Source organism: Acomys russatus, chromosome 27, assembly GCF_903995435.1.
Source record: "Acomys russatus chromosome 27, mAcoRus1.1, whole genome shotgun sequence".
NCBI classification, from domain to species: Eukaryota; Metazoa; Chordata; class Mammalia; order Rodentia; family Muridae; genus Acomys; species Acomys russatus.
In genome coordinates this window covers 56,438,236-56,463,037 of record NC_067163.1, presented here as the reverse complement: position 1 = coordinate 56,463,037, position 24,802 = coordinate 56,438,236, and the positions used below count along the sequence as shown (strand labels likewise).

General features: G+C 53.7%; 1 protein-coding gene across 1 annotated transcript in view; it reads right to left on the bottom strand.

Annotated features, from left to right (window-relative positions):
• Nucleotides 1-12,154: 12,154 nt before the first annotated feature.
• Sugp2 (SURP and G-patch domain containing 2) overlaps nt 12,155-24,802 on the bottom strand; it is a 30,067-nt gene continuing 17,419 nt past the window's right edge. Inside the window, exons 4-11 of the mRNA XM_051169486.1 lie at nt 23,197-23,684; nt 21,847-21,958; nt 17,448-17,932; nt 16,238-16,299; nt 15,430-15,566; nt 14,762-14,882; nt 14,080-14,165; nt 12,155-12,530 (exon numbers count right to left, since the gene is read on the bottom strand). Coding sequence (XP_051025443.1) covers nt 14,762-14,882; nt 15,430-15,566; nt 16,238-16,299; nt 17,448-17,932; nt 21,847-21,958; nt 23,197-23,684 — 1,405 coding nt within the window. The 3' untranslated portion in view covers nt 12,155-12,530; nt 14,080-14,165. The remainder of the gene's footprint in view (nt 12,531-14,079; nt 14,166-14,761; nt 14,883-15,429; nt 15,567-16,237; nt 16,300-17,447; nt 17,933-21,846; nt 21,959-23,196; nt 23,685-24,802) is intronic.

Below are 24,802 nucleotides of genomic sequence, written 5' to 3'. Positions count from 1 at the left end.
ATACTGCCCCCAAACTGGGCGGTGACCCTGGGCCTGCGGGGGCTTCCCCAGACCAGTCCCTCCACGGGGACCCCTGTCCTAGTTCTGCGGCTGCCCGGGGCCTCAGAGAGTGACCAAGCTATTTGACTGTGGTCCAAGTAGGTCCAGAAGGCCCTAAGCCCCGCCTCTCCTTGAAGTGTCCCCCAGAGCCCCACTCCACCACCTCTCGTGACCTTTGCTGTTGTGGTTCGTTTTTTGTTGTTTGCTTTTTTAAAAAGATTTAAAACATTTATTTAACACGAGGGTGGGGTGTGCAGAAGACAGCAGCCGGCCAGAGTCCGTGCTTTGCTTCCAACCTCCTGGCGTCCTCCTGGCGGAGAATTCAAACTCAAGCCTCTTTACCTGCTGGACACCGCCCCCTCCCCCGCCCCACGGAGGGTGTTTGTGAAACAGTCTCAGGCTGCCTGGGACAAGGATCCTCTTCACTCAGCCTCCAAAGTGTCGGGATGACAGCCTGTGCTACCAGGCATGGAGGAAGTGGCCTTCGAAAGCAGAAGGAGGAGGGAAAAGGGAGAGGAGAAAAAGGAAGAAGGAAGTGGGGGAGGAAAAAGAGAGAGAGAGAGAGTGTGTGTGTGTGTGTGAGTGTGGTTTGTGTGTGTGAGAGGGAGTGTGTGTTTATGCATGTGTGTATGAAGGAAGAGAGTGTGTGTTCATACATGTGTGTGTCTTTGCGGGGGGAGGAAGTGTGTGTTTTTGTGCATGTGTGTGTTGAGGGAGAGAGTGTGCATGTGTGTGGCGGTGTGTGTGTGAGAGAGAGTGTGTTCGTGCATGTGTGTGTGTGTGAGAGAGTGAGTGTGTGTTCGTGTATGTGTGTGTGTGTGAGAGAGAGAGGGAATGTATGTGTTCATGCATGTGTGTGTCTGTGTGTGAGAGAGGGAGAATGTGTGTTCGTGCATGTGTGTGTCTGTGTGTGAGAGGAAGAGTGTGTGTTCCTGCATGTGTGTGTGTCCTGAGGTGCGAAGTGCTCTAGCGCAGGAGTGAGAGCACACTGTGTCCTTAGCAGAGTGAATACTAGGGACTGTGAGGATTGGGCAGCCCCGGAGGAGCCATTGAAGGTGCCTGAGCTGAAGAGGCCACCATCTTCTCTTCCCCTGCTCACATAGCATCCTTGGGCAGCTGCCTGGCGGTGCACACCTGAGGATGATGTGGCTTCACACGCCTTTGGTGGTTGTGTGCAGCCCAAGCTGGCCATAACTCACTATGTAGACCGGGCTGGCCTTGAACTCAGGTAGCTCAGCTCTGAACTGATCACCATCTCTGCCATCCCTTCCTGGAGTGACAGGGCCACTGCACCCAGCTGGGGACAGAGCAACCCAGGGCCTGTGGCGGAGGACTTGAGGACTAAACCTCTGTGCTTTGTTCTTCAGGGATGCGCTCTGGGGTTTCCCTCCCATCCTGGCAGGAAGCCCATCCCTGGAGCGGAGCCCTCTTCCTGCCTGCTCCCTTCCTCTCTCTAAGCTGCCCATGGGTCTTATCACTGAGTCCCAGCCACAGTAGCAGGAAAAACACCTGTTTCCGGGAGTAGAAGGGACACCCCAGCCCAAGGGTGTCGGTCCTTGCCCTGTAGCAAGGGGTCACTGAGGAAAGGGGTTACTGAGCCTCGTGTTAGGTTCCCCCTGTTCGCAAAAGAGGCCTGGGTTTGAGTCTTTGTCTGGGATGTGCTTAGGGATTGCTAAGGTATGTTCTCCCAGCCTGAGAGCTTCCCAGCTGGGGGCTCCACACCGGGCCTTGGGTTTGGTGGCAGGTAGAGACAGGGCGCTGGGTGCAGTGGCACACAGCTACCATCCCAGCACCCAGGAGACTTGGGGCAAGAGGGTCTGGAGTTCAAGGACCAACCTTGGGTACTTAGCAAGTTTGAGATCAGCTTGGAGTATGTGAAGCCTTGTCTCTAAATAAAATTGAATAAATGAGACCTTCAATCGCAGCCCTTGGGAAACTGGGGAGGGCGGACCTGTGCTAGTCCAAGGTTCTAGGGAGCTTCTGGCCATCCGGGGCCACACAGTCAGACTCTGTCTCAATAAGGGAATGAGTAAGCACTGACCTGAGGTGTGGCTCAAGGAAGCGCTTGCTGAGGGTGTGTGAGCCTCTTCTGTCCCAACAGAGAAAAAAACGTACACATATTGAGCACATCACCATCCAAATACTAAAAACTAAGAATGAGCTCAGAAACCTGCCATCGGGTGGCCCTTCTGCCCAGTCTCTTACAGTTGGGGAAACTGAGGCTTGGAGTGAGGTGTGGGCCCCAACCAGCACTTATATTTGGGTGCTTGCTCTCCAGTTGGTGGAACTGTTTGGAAAGGGTTAGGAGGCGTGGTCATGTTGGAGGAGATGAGTCACTGTGGTGGGCTTTGCAGTTTCAAAAGCCCAGGCCAGGCCCAGTCTCCCAAACCCCTGCCTCCAACCTGCCCACAGGAAAATTGGATGAGGGGCTGGAGAGATGGCTCAGAGATTAAGAGCACTGTCTGTTCTTCCAAAGGTCCTGAGTTCAGTTCCCAGCAACAACATGGTGGCTCACAACCATCTACAGTGAGATCTGGTGTCCTCCTCTGGCATGCAGGCACACATGCGGGCAGAATGTGTATAAATATGTATAAATAATAATTAAATAAATCTTAAAAAAAAAAAAAGAAAGAAAGAAAAAAAGAAAATCCCCAACCCCTCGCAATGGGTTTAGAAGTTCTAGAATGTTCCTCCAAAGATGCCACAGGAAGAAGGGTACTGGTAGTCGGTGTCATCAGGGATGTCAAGAACGAGCTGGGGCAGTGTATGGGAAGAGAGATGGCTCGCTCCGGGGCATGCATGGAAAGTTGGTCAAGTGGAAGAAGGTTTCTAGAGGCTGAGGGAAGAGTTTAGGGAGAACAGGATTTTCTGATAGCTGATCTGGGAGGTTTGGGGCCTGGGAACTTGGCTGCACTCCACAGTCCAGCTGACTCCTGCTCTCAAGAACGTTCCAGCTGGGCAAGGTGCTTGCATCCTGTGCCCACAACACCAGCATGGCCTTGTCCCTGGAAGGCTGGGTCAGAGCTGCCAGAGGGAGGGCTGGCCACCACACCCACTTCCTCTCAGCCTTGCTCAGTTTTGCTGACTAAGCAAAGCTCCCTCAGTCAGCGGTGAGGATGAGACTCAGGAGGGGTGGGGACCTGCAGAGTCATGGTGACATGGGCCAAGTCTGGAGGACAGTGGGCTGGAATCTGTAAAGGAAGGTTCTGGAAAGAGGATGCACCTTACTTACAGTGAGCCTGCTGCGAGGCTGACAGGAACTGGCAGCAGCTGTGGAGACCCCCAGGCCTGCAGCCCCAGAGCCTAACCGAGGTTTACCTTGGCTATGTTTAGCCCCTTAGGAACCATTCCTTGGCCACCTCTGTGTCTGGCCTAATGTCTTCATTAGCTATCAGGTGAGGCCTTCAGAATGAATTAAGCTAGCAGGCCACCAAGGGCCACCCACAAAGGCTGCTACGATTAGAAAGCATCAGGCCTGAGCCAAGGTTCCCACCCTGTGTGACCCACATGACTGTGACACACCCATGCATCCAAAAAGTGTCTTGATTAATGATTTTCTTTGTCCTGTTACTATAAATACTTGGATGCTGTTGCCACGTGGGAGCATGCTGTTTGGGGTAACCTGAATCTGTGTTCCTGGACCTTGGTCACACATTTGGCTCCAGAACAAACTACCTCTTATCCTCTTTGAGGTGACAGTTGAACTTTTGTGTTAGCAAATCCTGCCTGTTTCTGACTCATTTGGGATGGGGGGGGGGCAGTGCCGGCGGTGCAAGGACCATGCTCTGGATCAACTGGGTATCACCTGACCCATCAACCCTCGACTGGGCCCTCACCTTCCCCTGTACACGTGCACAAACCCACTGAGATGTCTGTCTCTAGGAAGTGGTCCCCAAGTCACAGGGCGGAGGCAGAAGAAGGGGAGGAGGAGCAGAGGCAGGAGGATTGCTGTGAGTTCGAGGCCAGCCTGGTCTACAGAGTGAGTTCCAGGACAGCCAGGGCTACACAGAGAAACCCTGTCTTGAAAAACCAAAAAAGAAAAGGAAAAAAAAGGGGGATGGTAGGAGGCTTTATTTTTTATTTTTTAATGTGCATTGATGCTTTCCCTGCATGTATCTGTGTGAGGGTGACAGATCTTGGAATTACAGACAGTTGTGAACTGCCATGTGGGTGCTGGGAATTGAACCCGGTTCCTCTGGAAGAGCAGCCAGTGCCCTTAACCGCCGAGCCATCTCTCCAACCCCCAGGAGGCTTGTTTTATGGGGAGATGAACCCAGATCCTAGTGTGCTAGCGCAGCGTTCTGCCAACTGGGCCCCAGGCCCTCTACTTCTATTCTTGTGTTTCATATCAAACACTGAAAAGAAAATGGGTATGGAGGTGTGCCAAGTCGCAGAAAGGATGGTGGTCTACCCGGGTCCATCCCTGACACAGCTGGAGTGTCGGTGTTCCACCCTTTCCTTCTTTGGTCAGGATTTCATGTAGCTCGGGCTGGCATCCAACTCACTATGGTACCCAAGTACGGCACTTTGACCAAAATAGGCCAGCATGGGTTCACACACTATTGGAAAGGATTAGAAGGATTAGGAGGTGTGGCCTTGTTGGAGCAGGTGTGTCATTGGAGGTGGGTTTGGAGTTTCAAAAGCCCATGCCAAGCCCAATGGTAGGTCAGTCAGTCTCTCTCTCTCTCTCTCTCTCTCTCTCTCTCTCTCTCTCTCTCTCTCTCTCTGTCCCTCTCTCTCTCTCTCTCTGTCTGTCCCTGTCTCTCTCTGCCCCCTATCTCTGTCCCGCTCTCTCTCTCTCTGTCCCTGTGTCTGTCTGTCTGTCTCTCTCTCTCTCTGTCCCTGTCTCTGTCTCTGTCCCTGTATCGCTCTCTTTCTCTCTCTGCATGCTCCAGTGTCGTGCACACCATGCTCCCGCCATGATAATAATAGACTAAACCTCTGAAACTGTAATCAAGCTCCCAGTTAAATGCTGTCTGTCGTGAGGTGCAGTGGCATGGTGCCTCTTCACAGTAGTGAAACACTAAGACACTAAGAATGACCATGGCTTCCTAGTGCTGGGTGGCAAGTCTATTCCACCATGCATGAGCCACCTCCCAGGATCCTGTTCTGGGAAGGCCTGCTTTGGCTCCGTCCACTCTGGAAAACCGAACGAAGCCAGCTGGACTCTGGCCTGTAAGCCCTGGGTGAAGATGGCAGCTGCCTCCTACCAGCTGAAGCCGCAGCCCCACTCTGAACACCGGTCCCCAGTGTGTGCTCCACCTGTGGCACTGGCCTGGGGCTGAGGTGGATCTGACCCCGAGGGGGTCTCTGTGTTGCCCTGACTGCTTCATTGCCCATCTGGCTTCAGTTTCTGCTCTCAGCACCCAACCAACTCCTGTTCACCCTCCAACACCCAGTGTAATTAACCCCTATGGCTTCTGCATCCACAGGCCTGGGCTGCCTGTGTTTGGCTCTGGTTCCAGCAAGGCAGGCCTCCGGAGCTGTGGGTTCTCAAAGGAGCTGGAGTTTTCTAGAAAACTCACTCATCCGTCACTCACTGTAGTGGCTGGTTTTGTGTGGAAGTGTAAGCCAAATAAACCCTTTCCTTAGCTGGGCTTGTGATGCACGCCTTTAATCCCAGCACTTGGGGGACAGAAACAGGCAGAATTCTGTGAGTTTGAGGCCAGCCTGGTCTACAAAGCAAGGTCCAGGATAGCCAGGGCTATACAGAAAAACCCTGTCTTGGAAAAAAACAAAGCAAAAGCCAAACCAAACCAAACCCTCTCCTCCCCAACCTGCTTTTTGGAAGTGGGATTTCATTGCATTCAATAGAAACCCTGAGTAAGAGACTCCTTCACTCATCTACCCCATTTGCTCATTGCAGTGGTTTGAATAAAGATGGCCCCCACAGGCCCACGGGGAGCGGCGCTAGAGGAGGTGCGGTTTCGGAGTGGGTGTGGTCCTGTGGGAGGAAGTGTGGCTAGTGGCTCAGGCTTTCTTCCCGCTGCCTGCAGAAGAGGATGTAGACGTCTCAGTTTCCTCTCCAGCACCGTGTCTGCCTGCATGCCGCCCCAGGTAATGGTTTCCTCTATGAGAGTTGCCCTGGTCATGGTGTCTCTCCACAGCAATGACACTGTGAGACACATTCATTCACTCTGTCATTTGTTCACTTACAAAATCTCTCACTCACTAGCTCTCTAGTTTGCACACCCATTCACTTACTCGTGCATGCTTCATTCACCATTTCCTTTATTCATCTCCTCATTCACTCACTAGTTCACTCTTCCAGTCACTGCTCAGTCTGTCCGCCGCTGATTCAACCACCTGTTCACTTGTTTGTATTAAGTGTAAGGTGCTTTGCAGGTGCATGTACGCCCGCAGGCCAGAAGAGGGCGCCAGATCTCACTATAGATGGCTGTGAGCCACCATGTGATTGTTGGGAATTGAATTTAGGAGCTTTGAGAGAGTAGGCGGTGCTCTTAACCTCTGAGCCCCTCAAGTACTTTTCAAAATGAACAGGCTGCTTCCGTTTGGATACGTGGGGCCAGTCTGAGTGGCATGGGGCTCATGAGGTCAATTTTTGCCTGAAGATGTTTAGTCCATGGCGAAGACTATGTGAACAGTCTCCTCTGGCTTGGGAGAAAAGGTGGCCAACTCCTCAGGGGCTGTTCAGACCCAAACACAAGAGCAGCTGTCCAGGCTCCAACTCCTCACAACCTGCCTGGCTTGTCTGGTCCCGCTCTTGTAGGTGGGTAGCCATGGACAGTGGGCCTGACCGACAGACAAGAAGCTGAGGTGGAGGAGGCCAGGACTGAAAAAGGGAGAAAGATTTCACATCTTTTGAATTTTTTTTTTCTTCTTAAGACAAGTTTTTTTCTGTGTAGCCCTGGCTGTTGTAGACCAGGCTGGCCTCGAACTCACAGCGATCCACCCGCTTCTGCCTCCTGAGTGCTGGGATTAAAGGCGTGCACCACCACCGCCCGGCTGAATCTTCTGAATCTTACTACATATACAAAAAGTACGACTCGGGGGCTGGAAATGTCCAAAGGTTCAGAGTACTTGCTGCTCTTGCAGAGGACCAGAGCTAGGTTTCCAGTTCCTGAAGCCACTTATAACTCAACTCTAGGGGATGTGACCCCTTCTTATGGGGCAGCCTCTATGGGCCCCCCCACCCCCAACAGACACTTGGAAAGGCCTGACTCCGGTTGGGTTTCTATATTATTCACAGGTGTGTGTCCTTCTGTGGCCGCCCCCCCCCCCCAAAAAAAAAAAAGCAAAACCCAAAGCTATTCCTCTACTTTTATCCCCGGAGGCCCAGCATGCTCCCATTCAGATAGCCCCACTTGTGTTTCAAGACCTTTCTGAGACCACCATCCACTCAGGAACAAGTGTCAACCTACAAGACCGTGGGGGACAACACACAGTCAAACCTTTTTAGTTTCAGCCTGCTGTGGCAGAGGACCACATGGTGCACCTGCAACTCCAGCTCCACGCATTTCACGCCCTCTTCTGGCTTCCTTGGGCACTGTGCTCAATTCTGTGCCCCCCCCCCCCCCCCCCGCCGACACAAATATATTTAAAGCTCTCTCAGGCTGTTGTCACAGCAGTGGGACCGCCTGACAGCCACAACTATTTCCACCACAGGACCTTGGCATGAGCTGATCCTTCACCTGCCATGCTCGGGCCCTCCTTCCAAGCCGCAGTATCTTGTTTTTCTTTTCCTTTCTTCTTGTACATCGGAGGCTTCATTTAAACAAACCCTGAAGCTTCTAACTTCATTGTGGTCTCATAACCAGGGTGGGAACCAGTGTGCTTCATAAAACACGTCGTGAGCAGACTGCCTGCACAATGGCCCAGCGGAAGTGGGTCTTTCATTCATTGGTACAGGAAGACAGCGTTTTGATTTAAATCTGAGGCTTTTCTCTCAGTAGACCACAGCTGTTTCCCAAACAAAAGCTAGTGGTTGCAGCTCCCTCAGTGTATGCTAGCCTGTCATCTTCACTTCCTGTTTGTCTTCTTCCTTGGCTCCTCTTGGAGCTGCGCAGGCACTCTCCATCCAACGATGTGGTCCAGGCTGGGGCGTGGACGGCACCCTTTCTTCCACACGAGGATCTTGTTCAGCAGCTCGCAGTTATTAAAAGCCTCTCCGGGAAGCTGGGTGTGGTGGTGCATGCCCGCCATCCCAGAGGAGGCAGGGTTGGGGCTCAAGGTTGTACGTGCAGAAACCTCTAAAGCAGATGTCAATAGCGCTTGCCTAGTGTGGCACTACTCTCAGCATCCTGGACCACGTCAGAGGGTCAGTCCCAGGGCATGGGGGCATTAATTGCTCCTGGGATTCACGTGGTGAGAGGTCCTTTGTCAAAACTATCCCAAGACCAAATATTTCATCCTTGTTTGCCTAAAACCCTGCTTAGCTTTCACCAGGATCAAGCCATACTAGGCAAGGAGCAAAGCAGCAAATCCCACAGATCATCGGAGGCGGGCTCAGTAGCCTGTGAGCACCAAGCACCTGAGAGGAATTTGTGTGGGACTCTCTCCTCTGCTACCTGCCCCCACACCTTGGATAGGATCTCAGGATGCAGCCCAGGTTGGACTCAGACACTGAGTGAAGGTGTGCACCCCCACTTCCAGAGCTGGGTTGTCACCAGAGTTAGGCCTGAATTTCTGGACTCGCGATGGTCTTGACTCAGCCTGCTTGTTTCTACAGTGTAGTGCTGTCAGGTCGGAAAGGAACTCGCACAAGTGCCTAACTGTGGTGCCCAGTAGCATACTGAAGTGTCTGCTGGCCTCTAGGCTCACTCCGGCTCCCCTCAGCTCTTCTCTCCCCAACCTGTAACCCCAGCTTCTCGTTCCTACATAACCCTGTCATTTCAGCCATGTGCTCTCTTGGCAACTGCCTCCCACCCTGCTCCCCCCGCCCCCGGGTCTCCTCCTGCCTAGTTCAGTCTGCTGGCTATGTTCCACTTACTTTCTCCAGATGCCGCTGGCTGTACTTGGCCTCATGTCTAAAATAAAAAGCTTCCTTCCCCTCAGCCACATCTTAGGGTGGTTATATCCTCGGTTTATAAATCTGGTGCTGAAACCCCCACTTTTATAAAAAACAATGCTAACATGGGGGGGTACACTCATGTCATCCCAGCATTGGGAAACTGAGGCAGAAAGATCAGATTCCAGGCCAGGCTGGTTTCCAGAGGGCAGACAGGAGCTGGGTTTGCAGGGAGGCTGGCTGGAGAGTAAACCAAGGCAAGGTGGCTGGGGTGCAGGGACCTTCCCTGTCCACACTTCACATCTGGAGCAGGATATAAACCCACACTGAGCTGGAGGCATGGCTACCTGCTGTCATGACCAGGCAGGAAAAAGGTGCTCTAAAGGATTGACAACCCAGGTCTTCTTCCCAGGCCTCGGTTTCCCTGCCTGTGAGATGTGGTGGGCAGCTTGCAGGGCAGTGACTGTAGCTTCTGAGTCTGGGCCTCCAGGGTGGAAGAGCGCAGCAGCAGTGACCAGGAGCCCAATGCTGGGCTACTCTGTAGCACTAGCCAGCCAGTAGGCTCAGTGGGGAAAGGTGCGTGTTGCTGTGTTGCTAAGCTTGAGTGACCTGGGTTTAACCCCTGGCCCCACAAGGTAAAGAAAAGGACTATTCATCCTCCACACAGGTGTGCTGGCAAATGCAGCCACATTCACTCACCACACACACCCATACCCATTTTAACTTTTTTTTTTTTTTTTTAAAAAGCCAGGCACGGTGCATACACCTGTAATCCCAGCACTCTGGGAGGCAAAGGCAGGTGGATCTCTGAGTTTGAGGTCAGCCTGGTCTACAGAGTGAGAACAGAACAGCCAACCCTATCTTGACAAGAAAACCAACTCTCCCCAAATTATATGTGTGGGTGTCTTGTCTGCATGTGTGACCCAGCAGTGCCTACTGAGTCCAGAAGAGGGCAGCAGGACCCCTGGAACTGGAGTTACAGGGTTGCCTTGCGGCGCCTGGGCCCTGGAAGACCCAGTGCTCTTAGCCACCGAGCCATCTCTTTTTAGCCCTAAGCAATGTAATTTTTAAAAATAGACAAGATGGGAGTGAAAGTCTGAATTGTACTTTCAAATCCAACTGTCTGAAACCTGTTTCCCACACAGCGGTGAATGCAGAGCATCCTGGAAGGGGACAGGTCTGTTCCGCTCCTCACTGGCCAAGCACGGCTGTTTCATGAGCTGGGGCTCACCTGTGCCTGTCATTTTACCCTTCCTCTGTGGGAAGAGGGGGCCCTTACGCTCTATTCTGTGTGCACCTGGTGTGTGCTGAGTTAGGGTCTCTATGTACGGTCTAGAACTCCCATGTGGTGACCCTCCTGCTTTAGTGTCCCAAGCAGACATGACCATATGTGTGGCTGACACAGCTTGCTATCTGGGTTTTGTTTACCAGGTTTCAGTCTGTTGCTTATTGTTTTTGGTTTTTCTTTTTTCTTTTTTGGTTTCTTGAGACAGGTCTTTCTGTGTAACCCTGGCTATCCTGGACTCACTCTGTAGACCAGGCTAGCCTCAAACTCACAGCGATCCGTCTGCCTCTGCCTCCCAAGTGCTGGAATTAAAGGCATGCGCCACCTCCGCCCTGCCTATTTTTGGTTTTTCAAGACAGGGTCTTTCTGTGTTTCCCTGGCTGTCCTGGACTCGATTTGCAGGCTAGGCTGGCCTCAAACTCAGAGACCCATCTGACTCTGGCTCCAGTGCTGGGCCTGGCTCATTCGGTTGCCTCCCTGGACCATGGAAGCTGAGCGAGAGGAGCACTCTCCTGTAGGAGACACAATGCTACCAAATGGCCCTAAAGTCAAAGTCACAGGGTGTGCTGGATAGTTTTATGGACTTGACACAAGCTAGGGTCCTCCTGAGAGGAGGGAATGACTCGGTGAGATCGGGCTGTAAGCATGCCTGTAGTGCATTTTTAAAATTCATGATTGATGAGGAAATGCCCAACCAGTGCTGGGTGGGGCCATGCCTGGGCTGGCGGTCCAGGGCTCTGTAAGAAAGCAGGCTGCATAAGCCATGGGGAGCAAGGCAGTGAGCAGCGCCCCCAGGCTCCTGCCCTGACTGCCCCATGATGAACTGGGATCAACAGCTGTAAGCCAAGTAACCCTTTCCTCCCTGCCTTGCTTTTTGCTCATGGTGCTTCTAGCAGCAATAGAAACCCTGACTAAGACATGGGATATTGTACCTTCTGAGGGCTCTTTCCAATCTGTCAAGGGAAACTGAGGACTGAGGTAAAAGCCTCTGAATGGGGAGCCCAGCCCTGTGTCCACCCACACCCCCCCACAATGGCTGTGGTGAGGACAATCAGGCAGATGCAAACAGGAGATGGGGTGCCAGAATGTGGGGCTTGGCTGGCCACTGTCATGGTCAGAGGTCCTCTAGGACGCAACAGGGAAGGTGACACTCCTGAAGGGCCCTGTTCTGCCTGCTGGTCTCTAGGCTGCTCCCAGGGCTCTTCCTGTCCCTCCTTCACGACCCTGCTGCTTAGGGACAGGGAGAAGCTGGTGGAAGACCCAGAGGCAAGGTTCCACAGGGAGCACAGTGATGTCCAGGTCACTGTGCCATGGGGAGGCCAAGGCAGCTGCTGACCCAGCAGGTGGGACATGGCCCGGCATTCTCTCAGAAGCTGTGTGCTGACAGGACTCCAGAAAAGGAGGCAGGAGCTTTTCAGTTCAAGGCCAGCCTGGGTCACAGAACGCACCTATGGAGCTTGGAGAGCCTGGGGGACCTCACATCATGGACAGCAAACAGCCTGTTGTTAGGCCTGAGAGATCTGTCAAAGTCCAGGGGACAGTGTCACTGGTCCTGAAAGACACCTATTTTGGGGACTGGTGACACCATCATCAGGTCTGGGGACACTCTTGAGAGCTGGAGATGTCTAGGGACCCTTGCCATTGGGTTGATATTCTGTTGTCTTGTCAGGCCTGGGGACACACTGTTAGACCTGGGGATACGGGTCATCAGGGCTCAGGTACCCACTTCTGAATCTTTAGACACCTGTCAGCCCTAGGTCTGTACTGCCACTTTTCACGCCCTCCTCACTGGACTGACTCAGTTTCACTCTGTGGCTCAATACACCCTGGAAGTGATAGTAATCCGCCTGCCTCAATCTCCCTAGTGCTCAAATTACAGGCATGAGCCACTATATGCCATTTATTTTCTGTTCCTCAATACAGAGTATGACATTAACTCAGGCTGGCCTCCAACTCCTAACCCTCCGCCCCCATGGATGCCTCAGTGACTGCAGCATGGGAGCCAGGCCGAGGGTCTGCTCTGCATTTATTGCAAGCACTCAACACCGACAACACCATGACTTCTTAGATCCTCACAAACACAATGTCCAAGTGGTGACATCACAAGTATCTTCTAGGTTTTACCAGGTACCAGAATCAACTTTCACGACGTACATCCAGGAACAGGAGCGTGCCGGAGCCAGGGCAGGCCAGCACAAACTTTTGGAATCCATGGCCCGTGTGGGTGTGACCCTGGAACTAGAATGACAGGACAAACACTGTGACGGGGACAAGGCCATACATGAAAATGCATCAGGTATCCTCCACAGCCCTGCCCACAGAACAGCTTGGCTAGAGAGCAAGGTGGCCTCAGGAGGACGAGGATGTCAGGGTGTGTGTGTGAGGAGGGTCACAGCAGCTCACACTGACTGGTATGAGGTATGTGTTCCCTCTCCCCACCACCCATCCTGTCCCCAGAAGAGCACCCAAGAATGTCCTTCCCAGCTTGGGAGGCATCCCCTAAGAGTCTCGGCTCCCGGAGTGACAGGAGGCTTGACACCAGGGCCATCTGCGCACAATTCTTCAGTCATCTTGAAGACCCAATGGACCAGCACAAATGCAAATGCCTGGAGAGAGGCTGGAGATGGTGCTAGAAGCATGCCTGGATGTGTGCTCCACTAACAGATGGGAACTCACAAGCCCACCATGGACTGGGGTCCCGTTCCAACCCACAGCCAACACGGAAGCTGCTAGAAAATGAAAGAAAAGATCTGAAGAGGAAGATGCAGCCTGAGGTCCCTGACCTGCCATCTCCCACCCTGTAGACTGCATGTTCAACGGGTGGATTGTGACTCACTGGCAGTGTAACATCTCCATGGCTACAAAGACCTGTGGGTTGCCAAGACAACAGAAGAGAATAGGGTAGGCCTGGGCTGCAGCAGCTGTGAAGACGGGCACAGTGGGGAACAGAAGGCAGTGCCAAGCACACGCCCGTGAGAGCTGAGCATTACAACAGCAAGATCCTCCAGCTGTGCTTATGGCCGACCCCTGACCACCATGTCCCCAGCCCTGACGTCAGCCACTCCAGACACCTGCAGGCATTTCCAATGCTAGCCTCTGTGATGGGGAGGCTGGGACCCCAGCAGAGAATCTGTACAGACTAGGGATGGCAGGCATAATCAGAGCTGGGCACGAGTGGCTTTAAGACAGCCATCCACTGCAGCCAAGCAGTGCCCCGTCCTTCCAGAGGTTCAGAAAGACACGGTACATGGAAAAAGCGCTGCAGTATCACAGTGCTGGCCCGTGGGAGCCACACACCGTGGACGTTGGAGGTGCACAGACTGGGGTTTCCTCAGAATACACTCCCCAGAGACAGAGACAGGCACATAAGCCTCGGTTGTATTAAATTGTGCTAAGATTTTGAAAAGTCTCTCAAGACAGGGCCCTGCTACACAGCCAGGCTTGCCCTAGGTACCCCTGCCTCAGCCTGCAGAGCTCAGAGACTCTGTAGGAGCTGAGATGCAGGAACCCACAGTGCTCCCTCTCCACTGGAGCCCGTCTGTGTCCCCAGATAAGCTCGGGAGACACAAGGGGCCAGGGATTGGGGAGGCAGGGCTGTGCGGAGAGCTTGCAGGTGAGCCAGGCCCCGGCACTCAGGCTGAGGAGCCACGCTGCCAAGAGGAGCAAGATGAAGGACAGGGTCAGAGGCAGGAGAGGCAAGGGTGCCTGAGAGTGGCCGCTGCACTGCACAGAGTGCCAAGGCCTGGTGGAACCTGACCCAGGGATGCGGAGCTGGCCGAGTACACACCGAGGCTCAGGCTGCAGGCGTCCGGGGCAGGGTGACGGGAAGGGCAAGGCTGCTTCGAGGCTTATCTCTGTCGCCAGTGCTCTGATCTAGTCAGGAAGAGAATGGCTGTTCAGAACTGAGCATGGAGCATGGTGGGAGAGAGGGCCAAGAACCAGGACTGAGGGCTGGAGAGGGCTCGGTGAGTAAAGGTCCTTGCTAAGCCTGAGGACCTGGGTTCAACCTCAGAGTCCCACACGGTGGATGGAGAACTGACTCACAAGCTGTCCTCTGCCTCTCACACAGGCACCTCAACACACCTGCTTACACATCACACGGTGAGAGTTAAAAACAACAAAAAAACAAGAGTTGGGAGATGAGGCCTGTAAACCTAAGAACAGCACTGGAGGTACTCAGAAAGGACTACGTGGGCTGAGCAAGGCCACCAAACATCAAGTGAGTCCTGGCTGTCTAACCCCAATAGGGACTGCCATCTCTGAGAGAAACCTGGAAGGTGGCCTGCTCCTATGATAGCATGGAGGGGACATGGAGGGAGGCTGGGGCCACCAGGCTGCCCCTTTGTGAGGCAGCGTCCTCCTCTGCATGCCTGGACAGGAAGAGGGGCACACGGCAGGAAGGGCCCTTCTGCCCCGCTCATGTTTTCTCTCTGGTGGCACCAGGTGCTGGTCTGGGTCCTGGCACGCACCTATTTGCTGGCCCGCTTGTGTCTGTACATCTGCATCATGCGCTGGCGGAAGACGTCAAACGTGTCTTCTTTCTGCTCAGGCCCGTCAGCTCCAAGGCCCTCCCCTTCTGAGAGAGTCCCCCTGCAGAACAGAGGTGACAGTCAGAACCAGGATCAAAGGTCAACCAGGGTGCACGGACACATGGGGCAGCTATCCAGAGAGGAAACAAGAGCCCAGGGCTGGGGCATGGTGAGGCCTAGGGCTCTCCCTAGCACAACAGAGAGCTAAGGCGACTAGCTCACAGGAGCACAGCCCTGTGCTTGAGACATTCTTTTATGTAGCCCAAGCTGGGCTGGAACTCCTAGCTTCCCTGCCTCCTTCTCCCAGGATCACAGGTGAGCTCCAGGCTGACTGCAGCCACCTGTGGGTCTGGAGCTGAGCACATCAGGGCACCGCATGCAGGGTGTGCTGGGACTGAGGGGCGGAGCATCTGTAATGGCTTCCAGAGACACCTATGCGTAACTACCTAGGACTGCTGCTTAGTTTCAGGGCAAAGAAGTTGTTCAGAGGTCTACACAGGAAGGAGTGTGCCACACCTGAGTGAGCAGCTAATAAAAAACAGGACCTGGACGTATACTCTGGTCTAGCCCCAACTCAAGGCACCCGAGGTTCCCCAGCCATGCCGTACACGCTGACAGGCTCTCGGATGCCTTTCCCAAGGGAGCCCAAGCCGTGGCCTTCCTTCCAGCCCATCTTCTGCAGCATCTGGAAGCCCACGTTCTTGTCTGTCAGTTTCTGCTGGGTAAACTCCAGGTCCTTGGGTCTCTGAGGAGAGAGAGGTGGTGGGTGGACTGCATCCCCAATGCTGTCCTGACCCCAGACGCCTGGAATGGTGAGTTCTGCTCACTCTCAACTTCCCTCTAACAACGCTGGAGGTAGGACTTCTTGAGGCCAGGTCCCTTACCCCAGGGTCAGAACTGGCAACGGCTGTGGGGTGGCATGCTGCTGGCCTGTCCTGAGCCTGTGAGGGAAACCCTGTGAGGAAGGTGGGGCCCAAGCCAGAGCAGGAACGACTGGACAGGAGACCTGTAAGGACGAGTGGCTCCCTGACGGCTGGCCTCTTCTGTGAGTGAACCAATGATTGCTCTCCTGTGCGCTGCTTAGTTTATATTGTCGGGGCTGAATGGAATCTCACTCTCCTGCCCAGGCTGGCCTCAACCCTGAGATCTTGCTGCCCAGCCTCCTGCAGCAGGGATGAGAGGAATGGCTGTGCCTGTCTGCTGTCTTGGGGATGGGGCTTGCAGTGATGCCAGGGTCAGCCTAGACTCCTGCCTGTAAGGAACTCTCCTGCCTCAGGCTCTGAAGACCTGGAACACAGGTGCACGACCCACACCCAGCCCTGCCAAGTGCCCGAAGCTTCATGACAAGCAGCAGGTCAGCCATTCCCATGCTGCACCTGCAGGGCCGGGGAGGTGTCGCAATGCAGTCACACACACCTTCTTTTTGGCTATGGGACGCCCCCGAGGCCTGTCATAGGCGATTCGAACTGGTTCATGGACTGGAAGACAAAAGGGAGAGATGTGGCCACATCGAACGTTTGCCCCGTATTCTTAGAGACAGTCCCCACCTGTGTCTGCCGTCCAGGGCAGCTACTGGCTCCCCTCCTGTCTCTCCCACTCTCAAATATTCTATGTCTGCTGAGCTGGGCTGTGAATGGCTGTGACGGAGCCATCAGCACTGCCAGGGTCCAGGGCGTCACCCAACCTAAGAGCACTGGCCCTCACGGTTTCCCATGGCGACAGAACACTCTCCTGGTTGCAGACAAGCCACAGCAGCATTGGGCCCCGTTTCTCCCAAGAGGACACCAGAAGGACAGTTCTGAGCACCCTAACTGTCCAATTGAGAACCCAGAGGTCAAGAGAGCACCAAGCTCTCATCATGGAAGTCGCTGAAGACAGTGGCAGGGCTGTCTTGTCTCACTGATGCCCAAGGCACCAAGGCATCTGAGGTAAGACAGAAGTATGGCTCAGCTACCAAGATACAGGACACAAGGGTCAAAGTGAGGTCACTGACCGTCCACTACAGTGCTAAGGACACATACCCAAGGACTGTGCCAAGCGGACATCTCTGCCTCTGAGGTGACAGACATGTCACACAGAGCCTGCAGGGCCCAGTGCTTGCTGCCTTCCCACCTCTGCTGTAGGCATATCTATAGGTATATCCTCTGAGGACTCAGAACCTGGGTGTGCCTCAAAGTCAAGGTGGGAAGTGGTGGGATGAGCTTCTATCACAGGCTATTAGTGACAGAGCCCAGCAGGTGAGAAGAGGCTCCTTTTATGGAGGGCAGCTACACTTTCTGGACATGTGGAACTGGCCTGGCTGGACGCCCCTGCCAACATTGTACACCAAGGAGAATCTGGTTGTGGTGGCACACCTCCAATTTCCCCCTGTGGGAGCTGGCAGGACAATTACTGTATGAGGCAGCATGGGCTAAACACATATATTCTGTCTCAAAGAAAACCACCACAAAACCCAAAAAGCCATTCAAATCCTAAGTCCTGAGAGAAGAGGACTGTGCCAGGCACTTGGGGCCATCTGCACACATGGAAGGCCAGCAGGTGCTAGCAGGAGGCAGGGTGACTGGCTGTGGCTAACACACCCGGAATGGTCACTGGACATTTCTACCACACAGCTATGGATGCTCACCCTTTGACTCCTGGATGAGACACGCCCTCTTCGGGGCAGGGATCACGCCAACCTTCAGGGACTTGCTGCTGATTCTCTTCCGGGGGAAGCAGCTGCCAGAGGAGGCCTGTGACAGGCCAGGCGTGCTGGCCTGCTCTTCCCTGGACCCCTCTCCAGCAACGCTATCAGTGGGGGAACTGCCCTCAGAGCCTGGACACTTGGCAGCTCCTGCCTGTGGCCTGAGGGTGCGGGTCTCCTCGCCCTCGTCCTCCTCGCTCTCCTCCTCATCTTCCTCTTCTTCTCCAGGCAGCACCTCAGGGCCCGCGAGGGCAGCCTCGTGCTCAGGGTGTCCCTCTTCTGGCTCACTCTTACCCTCCTTGCAGGCTGTGGGGCTCTGCACTGAGTCCCCTGCCTCACCGGTGGACTGGAAGGAGATGGACGGGCACAGTTCCAGCACCTTCTCGCGGTAGAACTTGAAAGCTGAGCTGTTCTGGTCGTGCAGGAACCTGAGGGTGAAATGCACTGCTGAACGGCAGGATACAAAGCTCTGGCCTGGCCCAGGACAGTGGCCACACCTCCCATGACCCTGCTATGGTTTCACAGAGCAGCTAATGTGAGACAGAATGTTCACAACTGGCTGAATCTAATAATCTTCCCTGATGGGACAAGATGACCCTGAAGTTCATCAAGACAGGATGCTTGTGCAACATGCAGGACATGCCCCATTCTATGCCTACCAACAACAACAACAAAAATAAAAAAATTTAAAAAGGAAAGAAAAGAAAAAAGAAAAAAAGAAAAAGAAAAAGTCTGCTCAGCCAGTAAAAACACTTGCTATACACACACAGCTGAGAACTGAGAACTGAGCTCAGTCCCCAGAACCAACAGCCTACTCACTGTTTCCTCTGACCTCCAAAAATGCCAACAGACTGCAACCACACACACATGCACACGTGTAACACACAGAGTAAATAAATGGATGAAGGCTGTGAGCAGAGAACTGAGGAGCAGCAGCAGCTTACACATAGACTAGAGGGCTCAGAAGCACAGGGGTGTAACCACGGGACCTGCAAGCATGCTAAGAACCAGCTTGTCCTGACCTCAGGATCTGTCCCCCAAGACGCCAAGAAGTATCCACACGAGGCCTGTCCTCCTTTAATGATGCTGGAGCACAGGGCTGGCACCTCCTCATCCCCCAGCCCCTGTGAAGATGCTCACAGCAGCCACTCTGCAAATGTTCCACATCAATAAGGAGGAGGAGGTGCAGCTGCTGCCGGGACAGCACAGGCAACGCATGGCTGGGTGTGAGCAACACACAGAGGGAGAAGCCACACAGAAGCGTGCACCTACACAAGTGCCCTGACACGAACATGCAGGAAGTTGGGCTGGGGATGCCCAAATTGCTGCACAAGTATAAGGACCCAGGTTCAAATCCCCAGAACCTGCATGTAAGCCAGGCATAGTGCCTGTGCCCACAACTACAGTCCTGGAGGCTGGAGACAGGAGGACGCTTGGGGATCACTGGCCAAATAGCCCAGCCAGATTAGTAAGCTTCAGGTTCACTGAGAGTCCTGTCTTAAAAACGGCAGAGCTGGCTCAGTAATTAAGACCATGTATTCCTCTTGCAGGGGCCTTGAGGCCAGGCTCGGCATCTCCATCAGGCACCTCACACCAGCCTGCAACTCCAATGTCAGCAGACCCAGTGGTCTCTGCTGGCCTCCATGGGCACCTGTACACATGTAGTTCACACAGATGCACACATGCACACACTTTTTGTTATTGTTTTGCGAAACATGGTTTCTCTGTGTAGCCCTGGCTGTCCTGGACTCGCTTTGTAGACCAGGCTGGCCTCAAACTCACAGAGATCCACCTGCCTCTGCCTCCCTAGTGCTGGGATTACAGCTATGTGCCACCTTGCCTAGCTACATTAAAAAAAAAAAAAAAAAAGATAAATCTTCAAATGTCAAATGAATGAAGGCAACTGGGGAAGGACATCCCAGCACCAACTTCTGGCTTCCTTGTGTGTCCACACAGACAAGTGTACCGACAGTCATAGGCATACACGTATACTGCCACACCAGGCACAGCACAGACACAGAAGTTCTGGCAAGTGCAAACTGCCAGTGACAGCGATGAGCACTACCTGGGAGGTGAGCGCTGGCAAAGAGAAGGTGGGAAAGACACACAGGGTGGTGGTCAGCTTGGCTGGTACACGGGAGTTTGGGGGGCCGAGCTGAATGGCTATGGGGCAGCAGCTGGCAATGGAAAGCATCTTGCAAGTGTGTGCAGCACCATCCAATAGAGGACTCAGGCGGAGCGGAGAGGCGAAGGCCGCCAGCCCTCTGGTAGCACACACACGCCTCTGTTTACTTCCTGGCTCCAGAGGCCTGCTGTGCCTCTCTGTCTTGCCAGACTGACCACAAATTGAGACCTCAGAAGCCACAAGTCCAAATCAACCATCCCTCCGTTACGTTGTTCAGGGTCCTGAGGCTCCCTTCGTGAGCACAGGCCACTGTGGAGCACTGTTGGAGGAGAATCTGGCAGGGGATGAGGAACCGGTCAGGAGGTAGATGCACAGGCAGGGAAAGGAAAGGGGCCTGGAAACATCTGCGCACTGCGAAGCCAGAGCAACTGGACAAGTGCTTGGCACTGGGCTGTGCAAAGGAAAAATGAAAGATGCACATACAAGATGGCTCCCTGCTGCTGGGAAGATAAGTGGGAAAGCCTCTTACCTGAAAAATCTTCAGGTGATTTTTACTTAAAGACAACATGGATTAAAAATGCCAGCTGGGGGCTGGAGAGATGGTTCAATGGTTAAGGACATTGCCTGCTCTTCCAGAGGTCCTGAGTTCAATACCCAGCAACCACACGGTGGCTCACAACCATCTATAATGTGATCTGATGCCCTCTCCTGCAGAGAAAGCACTCATATATAATAAATAATAATTTTTTTAATTAAAAAAAAAAATGCCAGCTAGGAGTGGTGGTGCTTGCCTTTAATCCCAACATTCAGGAAGCAGAGGCCAGCCTGGTCTAATAATGAGTTCCAGGGCTATACTGTACAACCTTATCTCAAAACAAAACTCCAACTTCTCCTCTCTAACACCCTACCCCAGGAAAAATTCAAATATAGAGGCCAGCAAGGGGCTCAGTAGACAAAGGCATTGCCTGTCTCCAAGCCTGACAACCTGACTTTGACCCCTGACCCCCACAGTGGAAGAGAGAACAACCCCTGCAAGCCATCCTCTGACCTTCACAGCTGCACTGTGGCATGCACATAACCACCACAAAGTAAACACATTTTGTAAAAATAAACAAATTTAACTGGGGCTGGGGGCCATGACTCAGTGGGTATGAGGGTTTGCTATGCAGGAGCCCAAGTGCCAGAACAGCAAGGTTTCTTTTCAAACCGTCATCTTCGCTGAATTAGAAAAAAGGCCCAAGTAATGCCTGATATGAAGCATCTGCTAGCTCAGGCCCAGGAGATGTACCCGACAGCAGCCCTGACATGTGGGCTCAGAATGGCACACTGGCTCTCCTGGGAGGCCTAGGCAGGACAGTCAAGGGCCAGGGCTGAGAAGTGCAGGACACAGCGTACACACACATGGCTCAGGCAGCCACAACAGCATGCTCTGCATCGGACCTGTAAGTTCTTTGAGACATGTAAGCCAGCCTGTCTGCCTTCTGCCCGCCCTGCCTGCCTCCCATCCTCCCCTCTGTGCTTTGGGAAGGAGGACCTCCCCTTCCGTAGCAAGGATGCAAAGGATGGCCTCGAACTACTGGCTTTCCTGCCTTCACTCTCCAAGTGCTAACAAGACGGGTGTGCTATACCATGTGGCTTATGCAGTCCTGGGGACAGACACCAGGGCTCTGTGCACGCCAGGCCAGAAGTCTACCAATGGGGTTCTAGCCCTGGCTCAAACCTCTAAGTTTCCAACCACACTCCATTGCTGCACCAGGGACAGGCCTCCTGCACCTAGCAAACATTCAATTGCATTTTCAGTCACACAGCTCTCCTTCAAGTGGGAAGAAATACAACAGTGCCAGGCTTAGTCCTGGAACACGTGGGTAGGGTGGAGGCTGGGAGGTCTCACATGGCCTCTAGGGGAGCCCAGGAGCATCTCCATCATAGAGGCCTTCCACCACAGGCTAGAGTTCCTTCAGCAGCTGGGGCTGTTCAGGGCCCGTTTCTAGATTTTTCTCATACAACTTGTGAGACACATGCACAAATGCTGCTGGAGTGCCCAGCCCTGTCTTTGTATGAGGGAGGGTGGAAAAGAGGGTGAGGCTTTCCCTACAATCTCGGTGATGGCTCACTCCAACAGATGGCAGCTCTGGGCCAGGCTCAGCTGACGGTGGAACCCATTCTGCCCGCTCACAGTGCGTGGCTGTGGTGTGTGGTAAAGTCCAAGGCACGTACCACAGGTCAGGGTTGTCCATGCTGTTCTCTATGCTGAACTGCTCAATCTCGGGGCCCACCTGAGCCACAAATCTGGCCAGCTTCTCAGCAGTCTCCATGGTCTTTGCATCCACTACAAAACAAAAAGCAGTGGTTGTGGCTCTTCAGACTGATGCAGCTGCATGCCCTTGGCCCCTCCCCGCTCCATGTGACTCTGGAGTCCTCTCTGTTGCAATTAGCAAATAGGCAGACTGTGGCAGAAGCAGAAGCCGCCCCATGGACACCTGGACTAGCTGTACGGGAACAGGCACATGGCTGTCACCCTCCTCACCTCAGCTTACAGCCGCCAGCCTGCTGCTCAGACTCTCAACGCTCAGGTCAGGAGCCCCTGCAGCAGCTCAGGGATGATGATGATGACCATCACCATCATGAGAGACAAGGCCTCACATAGGTGAGGCTGACTATGAAGTCTGGGCCTTCCTGACTCTACCTTCCAAGAGCTGGGATGACAGGTATGTCCCACAACAGCCAGCTTTGTGTAGCATGGATGCTGTTAAGATGCTGTAAGCAGGTAGCCGGGCGTGGTGGCGCACGCCTGTAATCCCAGCACTCGGGAGGCAGAGGCAGGTGGATGGATCTCTGTGAGTTCGAGGCCAGCCTGGTCTATAAAGTGAGTCCAAGACAGCCAAGGATACACAGAGAAACCCTGTCTTGAAAAGCCAAAAAAAAAAAAAAAAGAAAGATGCTGTAAGAAACCCAGACAAGATGAAAATGTAATGGAGGCCAGGCATGAGGACAAGGATGTAGCAGGCCAGTGGCTGGTCAGTTCCAGTTCCAGTGCATGCCAGCCAACCAGGGCCACAGAGTGAGGCACTACCTCAAACAAAGTAAGCTCTTGCAGGCCATGGTGGTGCACACCTTTAATCTCAAGATTCAAAGCAGAGCCAGTCTGCTTTACCTAGTGAGTTCCAGAACTGCATGGGGAGGTCTTGTCTCACAGCTCTACAAACACAACCAGAAATGAGCAAGCAGTAAGAGGGCGTGTGTGTGTGCAGGCTCTCTGAAAACTGTGTCTTCTTCGACAAGACTTACCTCGGTGGACTCTGGTACATGTGAGGGTGACAGTGCTTTGATAGAGGCTCAGGCCTGAGCACCCGGCAAGGACTTGGGTAGCACTTTGTCGGCCAGATTATCAGGAGTTGGGGCTCAGGAGGAACATAGAGGACAGTGTGGCCATGGTCTACCCTGTCCTGGTTCTTTTAGCTGCTTTAGCCTACCATCCGGCCCAGACTGCTTAGCCTCTGCCACCTCGTCTCTTATCACCCGAAGGGACCCAAATGAGCATGGGACAGGAGGGGGGTGAGCACCTACCATTAGCAGGGGCACAGGGAAGAGAGGCCGGCAGGGCTTCTGAGTCGTCCTCTGCTGTTGGCTGAGGAGCCTGGCCCAAGGCGCCAGCACTGGAGGGCTGAGGACAGGCTTTGGCAGGCTCTGGCAGGCAGTCCTGGGCAGCATCACTTGAGTCCTGTGGTGGTGGCTTTACACACAAGAATCCTGAGCCCTGGCGGCCATGGTGTCCCTGCCGTGTGCCCGAGGACAGGGGTGTCTGCTGGGCAGGGGTGGCTTTCTTAGCCTTTAGGCCTCGAGGACCCTGGGAGCGAAGCAGCCGCCTGCGCTGCCACGGGAGAAGTCTGCGCTTAAGGCTTCGCACGGCTTGTGCGTAGAGCATGGCACGCACCGCGCACTGTGCTGGGGTTGGCCTCCGCTCTGCGATGGGCCAGCTGTGGCTCAGCCGCTGGGACTCTGCCAACTTGAGCTTGTAGTACTTATACTCCAGGCTGCGCTCGTCAGACAGAAACCTGGCGAGCAGACACAGGCAGGGCACTGTGAGAGCAGCACCGTGCTCAGCAAGGCTCAGCTGCCCTAACGACGTCAGAAGCAGCAGGGCATGGTGACGACACCTATGATCCCAGCACTCAGGGAGGCAGAGGCAGGTGGATCTCTGTGAGTTCGAGGCCAGTTTGGTGTACAAAGTGAGTTCCAGGACAGTCAGGGCTACACAGAGAAACCCTGTCTCAAAAAAACCAAGCCAAACAAAGTCAGAAGCTTTGATCTAGTCGGGCACGGAGGCTTATCCTTAAGTCCAACACTGGGGACACTGAAGGAGGAGGACGGCAGAGAACTCAAGGCCAGCGGTACAAAATGTGTGTGTGTCTGTTTCTCTATGTAGCCCTGGCTGTCCTGGAACTCAATCTGTACACCAGACTGGCCTTGAACTCAGAGATCCTCCTGCCCCTGCATCCTGAATGCTGGAATTAAAGGTGTGCACCACCACTGCCTGGTGAGCCATCATCTTATTTGTTTTTTGTTCTGAGACAGGGCCTTATTATGTAGCCCTGGCTAGCCTAGAACTCACAATGTAGATCAGGCTGTCCTCAAACTCACAGAGATCCACGAGCCTCTGCTTCCAGTGTGCTTAAAAAGAGTGGTTTTAAAAGTGTGCAAGCAGCCAGGTATGGTGATGCACACCTTTAATCCTAGCAGCCAGGAGGCAGAGGCAGGCAGATCTTTGTGAGTTTGAGGCCAGCCAGGTTTACAAAGAAGAGTTCTAGGACAGCCAAGGCTACACAGAGAAACCCGTCTCCAAAAACCAAAAACCCTCAGCACTGGGAAGGCTGAGGCAGGAGATCTCAAGTTCCAGCTCAGCCCAGACTATACAGAGACTCTCAAACTTCAAAGCTGGAGGCAGTGTTTCACTGTTCTACATGGGGACTGAACACCAGGCTTTAATACCCAGGGGTCTTGGACCCAGCCCTGTGCTGATAGTGGAGGTAACAATCAAAGAGCCCCTGGAACAGTGATTGAGAGTACCCCAAAGGCCAAGGGAAAAGTTGGCAAAGCCTACTTCCCTTACAAATGACAAATGATGAGAAAGCCAGCAAGAAAGAGAAGCACAGCCACACAGCTGTGTGCACTT